Source organism: Elephas maximus, chromosome 15 (genome assembly GCF_024166365.1).
Source record: "Elephas maximus indicus isolate mEleMax1 chromosome 15, mEleMax1 primary haplotype, whole genome shotgun sequence".
Taxonomy (NCBI): domain Eukaryota; kingdom Metazoa; phylum Chordata; class Mammalia; order Proboscidea; family Elephantidae; genus Elephas; species Elephas maximus.
Window position 1 is genome coordinate 33,784,771 of NC_064833.1, and position 6,000 is coordinate 33,790,770.

The window sequence follows — 6,000 nt, forward strand, 5'->3', positions numbered from 1 at the left end:
TGATATTCATCAGGTGGGATTAGCAGCAGTGATGTTAATGAGGTAGAGCTCAATCTACAATATTGGATTGTGTCTTGAGCCAATCTCTTTTGAGATATAAAAGACAGAAGCAAGCAGAGAGACGGGGGACCTCAGGTCACCAAAAAAGCAGTGCCGGGAGCAGAGGGTATCTTTTGGGCCTGGGGTTCGTAAACGGAAAAGCTCCTAGTCCGAGGAGAGCTTGATGACAAGGACTTTACTATAGAGCCAATAGACAGAGAAAGCCTTCCCGTGGATCTGGCACCCTGAATTCAGACTTCTAGCCCACTAGGCTGTGAGAGAATAAACTCCTGTTTGATAAGGCCGTCCACTTGTGATACTTCTGTTATAGCAGCACTAGATAACTATGACAGGTGGAAGACAGACGATGAGTTCAGTTCTAAATTTTATTAATTGTGGAACATCTGGGTAGACATGCCCTGTAAATAGTTGGAAATATGGATCCTTAGTTAGGAGTGAAATCCCATGACATGTTCCACGAGATCTAGGACCTTGCCTGTTTAGTTCAACACTGTATCCTCAGGAAAGGGAACAGCGAGAACAACATACTCAACTATATACCTGACGTAAAAGCTGACAGTTAAAGCTGGGTGTGAATGAGACTGCTCATAGAAGACATTTAACGTTTTTTAGATCTGTTTAAAACTGATGAGATCTTTGCACCATCTTTCCCCAAAACCATGAACATTTACATACATACTCAATTTTATATACTGTATAATTTCAGGGTATTCACAGACCACATTAACACTTATGTTGGCATCAGCCAGAAGTCTATTGACTTTAGGTTTAATAAAAACCAAAAAGTCAAACCTGTTGCCATTGAGTCAGTTCCGACTCATGGCCCATGTGACCCATGTGTTACAGAGTAGAACTGCTCCAAAGAGTCTTCTTGGCTGTAATCTTTATGGAAATAGATCAACAGGCCTTTCTTCCATGGCACTGTTGGGTGGGTATGAACCACCAATTTTTAGGTTAGTAGTCGAGCGCAAACTGTACCACCCAGGGACTTTCAGGTTTAATAATCACTGGTAATTAAGAAAACAAAAGGCTAAGGGAAGAACCACTGAGAACACCAAAAACTAAGGTGCAAATGGATAATGAGAACTCAGCAAAGGAAAGGTCTGAAAAGCAGGAGAAAAATCTGGGAAGAACATCGTTAGAAAATCAAGGAAAGAATTTTTCATAGAGGGGTAACTGCAATGGCAAATGAAGTACAGATGTACAAAACACATACATTAGTTTTGGCATTAGATCTCCCTAGAGACCTTAGTGGAGTCACAGGACATGGAAACAAAATTGTGGTGGCTTAAAGGACTGAGTAAAAAGACAGGAAGTAGGGACAGCAAAAACAACTAAGTTCTCTCCAACATTTTTAATAATTTTTTTCAACAAATATTCATTTAGTCCCTATTACAGATTTAATTGTGTCCCCTCAAAAGATATGCTGAAGTCCTAACTGGGTATGTGACTGTGACCTTGTTTGGAAATGGGGTCTTTGAAGATGTTATTAGTATGCCCTCACACTGGACTAGGATGGATTCTAATCCCATGAGTGGTGTCCTTATGAATGAAGAAAACAGAGAGAAACAGACTGAGGTATGTGAAGATGCATCTACCAGCCAAGGAATGCCAACAGATGACTGGGGCCACCAGAAGGTGGAAGGGACGAGGAAAGATCTTCCCCTAATGCAGACAGAGTGTGGCCCTACCAATACCCTGAATTTGGGTTTCTCAGCTCCAGAACTGTGATGGTAAATTTCTGTTGTCAAAGGCCACCCACTTTGTGGTGTTTTGTTGTTGCAGCCCTAAGAAACAAAGACAGATTATATGCCAGGCATTGCGCTAAGCATCCTATCCATGTCCAGCCCAAATGCCATCTTCTCAAGAAACTTGATTTTACCCTCCTTACAACTCAAAATTCTCTTTCCCACCTCCAAACTCCTCTTTAATAGCTCCCCTAGATAATAAATGTAACTTTCAACTGGCTAAATAAACCATATACATATCTTTTTAATACAGCCCAACAGAGGTGAGGTGAGTGTTAATTATATAAGTATTTCATAAACATGTGATAAATTCTCCTATTAAAGAATCACAGTACTATTTGAACTAACCATTTCCATGACTTGAATTCATGATAGTACTCAGTGGAATTCCTGAGGATACAGCACCAACTGACAGCCCTCACCTCCTAAATTTAAATAAAAAACTAATCCTGAGAGTCATCTCATCACTCTCCTAATCCCAAAAAATCTGTTATCCTAGATTTCTGAAATAAAAATCTAGAATTCTTTATTCTTAAAAGACCCTTACATAGAATTTTAGTTCTGGAAAAGTCTAATCTCTCATTTCACAGATGAGCAAACTGTACCCTAAATTCATCTAAGATACCAAAGAAATTATTTCATCACTTAGAAAATGATGTACAGTTACAGCCTTTTGGTGACAATTTGTTAATGCTTATTATTAATCCCATTAACAATTCACTCAGTCAACAAATAATTACTGGGCCCCTCCTATATGCCAGGCACTAGTGATATCTTGATGGCAGTGGGTTTTGGTGGGTGGGAGTGATATGACAAGGCTCCCTGGGTGGCACAAACAGTATGCTCTCAGCTGCTAACCTAAAGGTTGGTGGTTCAAACTCACCCAGTGGCACCACTGGAGAAAGGCCTGGCAATCTGTTTCCAAAAAGATTACAGCCAGGAAAACCCTACGGAGGAGTTCTACTCTATAACACAAACACATGGGGTTGCCACGAGTCAGGATCAACTCAAGGGCAATGAGTTTGGTTTTTTTTTGGTGGGGGGGAGTGATGTGACAATGAACAATATAGGCCTCTTCTTCTAGATGGAGAGACAAACATTTTTAAAACTTACACAACTGGGCAAATGCTTCCAAAGTATGAGAACATGTACTTATAGGATCAGGCCTAGGCTTTTTGTTTGTTTGTTTTCTTTTCTTATTGCTGTTTAGGTTTTGTTTTTCTCTTTTTTCTTTTGCCAGAGAACTGGGAAAGCAGAGTCGATGTCTTAAGTATGTAACCTTTGAGGGAAACTACATGAAATGAAAAGGGTAATGAGGCAAGAGGAGGACAAGAAAGAAAGAACACTCCTGGAATAACACGTGCTCATCCTGAAGCCAAGAAAGAGCACAGCACATTTAGGAAATTCAAGGAAAGCCAATGTAACCAGCTCAGAGAAAGTTGAGAGGGAGAATGTTTTTATGTGCCACCAAGTTGATTCAGACTCTTAAAGAAAAAAAAAAAAAAAAACCATTGCTGTCAAGTTGATTCCAACTCATAGTGACCTTACAGAACAGAGTAGAACTGCCACGTAAAGTTTCCAGGGAGCACCTGGTGGATTCAAACTGCTGACCTATTTGTTAGCGGCCATAGCTCTTAACCTTTGTGCCACCACGGCTCCTCTGACTCATTTGAAAAAAAAACAAACCCATTGCTAATTGAGTCAATACCTATAGAACAGAGTAGAACTGCCCCATCCAATTTCCAAGGAGCAGCTGGTGGATTCAGACACCGGTCTTTTGGTTAGCACCCAAACTCTTAACCACTACACCACCAGGAGTCCTCTGGCTCATAGTGACCTTGTGTATGACAGCGTTGAACTGCTCCATAGGGTTTCCAAGTCTGTAGTGTTTACAGGAGCAGATCACCAGGTCTTTTCTCCCACAGAGCCGCTGGGTGGATTCAAACCTTTTGGTTAGCAGCCAAGTGCTTAACCATTGCACCATCAGAGCTTCTTTAGAGGGAAAATAGCTCGAGATAAAACCGGAGATGTGTGCAGGACCCAAACTACACAGGAGAAGGACATAATCATGTTATTACCTAATAAAAATGTATCCTTTTCTAAAGTATTTAAGAAAGTACTTCAACATGTTTTACGTTTTGTCACTCAACAAACTTGTGAAGTAGTTATTACTTATTCCAAACCTAATTCTTTCACTCCTCTTTAGAATGCCCAAAGGGTAAAGTCCAAGTGGTTTAACCATGTTGTCTGCTGGTAGTTATACCTCTCTCAAGATCCCCTACAATGCTACCATCCTCTAAGAAGCCTATGTTGAACATTCATCAAAGCACTTTCTAAAAATTATGAAACAACTGAAGCATTAAAAATAACAGCCACGTATCCACTACCCAGCTTAAAAAAACATATCCTGACACAACGTATTTACAGGTCTATGTGCTCCATCAAAGGAACTCTGGTGGTGCAGTGGTTAAAGCACTCAGCTGCAAACTGAAGGTCTGCGTTCAAACCCACCAGCCAGCCGCTCCCCAGGAGAAAGACGGGGCAGTTTGCTTCCACAAAGATTTACAGCCTTGGAAACCCTATGGAGCAGCTCTACCCTGTCCTACAGAGTCATTATGAGTAGGAAATCAACAATGGGTTTGAGTTTGGACTTCTCCATCAAACTAGGAAGGTGGGACTGTGTGTCACTTAACCTGGTATATGCAAGATCTAACTCTCCTTACTTAACACCTTTGTTTAACATAACGCATTTCCCCAATACAGGTGGAAACACTGAGGTTCACAGAGTGTTAGAGGCCATAAAGCCAATAAAGCATTGAACTCAGTTCAAGTATAAAAGAATTTTCCCTTCTCTTTCTTTATTTACCACCAAACTTTCAGTTCCCAAGTATTAAACACTCCAAGAAGGCATCTATTGAACAGATTAGTTATTGAAGTCTAATGGAATATGCTAAGTAGGAATCCACTCGAAAGCATACAACAATAAAACTTTTTGAGAAGATAAAATCTCTCTTACAGAGCTGGCCCAAGGTTTGGCTGCTTCTGGATTTTAAAGAACACGCCCCACCTTACATCAACCCAGAAGTCCATCACACTTGAGCAGGTGCCCCTAAGCTAACCAGTTCTTCTCCCCTGCGGAAAAGTAATACCGGTAGGAAGTAAGAAAAAAGTTCTGTTGTGTAAATGTGTTTTGAAAGGTAAAGAAATATGGAAAAAATAAATAAAGGGGGGGTCAAAACCCGGTTTTGAAGAGAGAACGAAACAAAAAGTAAGATTTAGAAGAATCAGATTTGTTCACGGACCTTCTACACCTTTTCTGCACAGACGTGTAACCCTGACACAGCGCTGAGTACAAGGCCTTACAGGCCCTGTATTTCTTGGTTGCAAAGAAGCTACAGCAGCTACTTGTCCTGCCTCCTCCGCGCCGCCCAGCAGCCACCGCAAGAGTGTGACAGCCCCAGCACCACGTCCCCTCCGCCTCACAACAGAAGCTACCCTGAGCCAGTGGATTGGCGCGGAGATAGGCGGACCAGTCTCCAGATGAACACACGCGGCGGGAACGCCGCGGACCCCAGTCCGTGGCCGGGCCAAGGCAGGGGCCCCTCTCAGACTTCAGTCTGGCGCGTCCACTGAGAAACACGGTACCGGAAACAGACATGAGAACTCAACTCTCCGAGAGCAGCGGTACTTCCGAACTGCTTCCCAGAGATTTTGATCTTTCTGCGCACCCTCCCCCGCCCCCACCCCGAGCTCGCAGTTACCTTCCCAGGTGACATCGTAAAGCTCAGAGACTTTCGCCATCTTCACAGAACCTAGAAACAGCGAGGTGAAGGGGCGGGGAGATGCGGTCACGTGACGGACGGCCGGGCGGTAGCGAGTTACGATGCTATTTCTCATTGGCCGAGAGCGCGGAGGGGGCGGGATTCGCCACGCACGTGCACGCGGCTGTGCGGAGAGGCTTTGGGGGAAGGGGCGGAGCAAGATGGACGGTGCCTAGCGCGCCGGAAGTTTGGGAACGCTCGGGAGGCTGACGAGAGCAAAGGCAGCGTTTGGTGGGGGCTTTTTTACCGTGACTTTTAAACAAACACATGGCTTGTAACATCCCTCGGCGGGTTTTCATTTTTCTCTACTTAGGTGTATCCAATCTTCTCACATTCCCCAGTCATGGCCTGCTGCAACATTCTGCCCCGAA

The 6,000-nt window shown here is 43.2% G+C and overlaps 1 protein-coding gene across 1 annotated transcript in view; it reads right to left on the reverse strand.

Moving 5' to 3' along the window:
• Positions 1-5,655, reverse strand: part of EMC2 (ER membrane protein complex subunit 2) — a 66,542-nt gene extending 60,887 nt beyond the window's left edge. The window contains exon 1 of the mRNA XM_049853720.1: positions 5,570-5,655. Coding sequence (XP_049709677.1) covers positions 5,570-5,609 — 40 coding nt within the window. The 5' untranslated portion in view covers positions 5,610-5,655. The remainder of the gene's footprint in view (positions 1-5,569) is intronic.
• Positions 5,656-6,000: the final 345 nt, after the last annotated feature.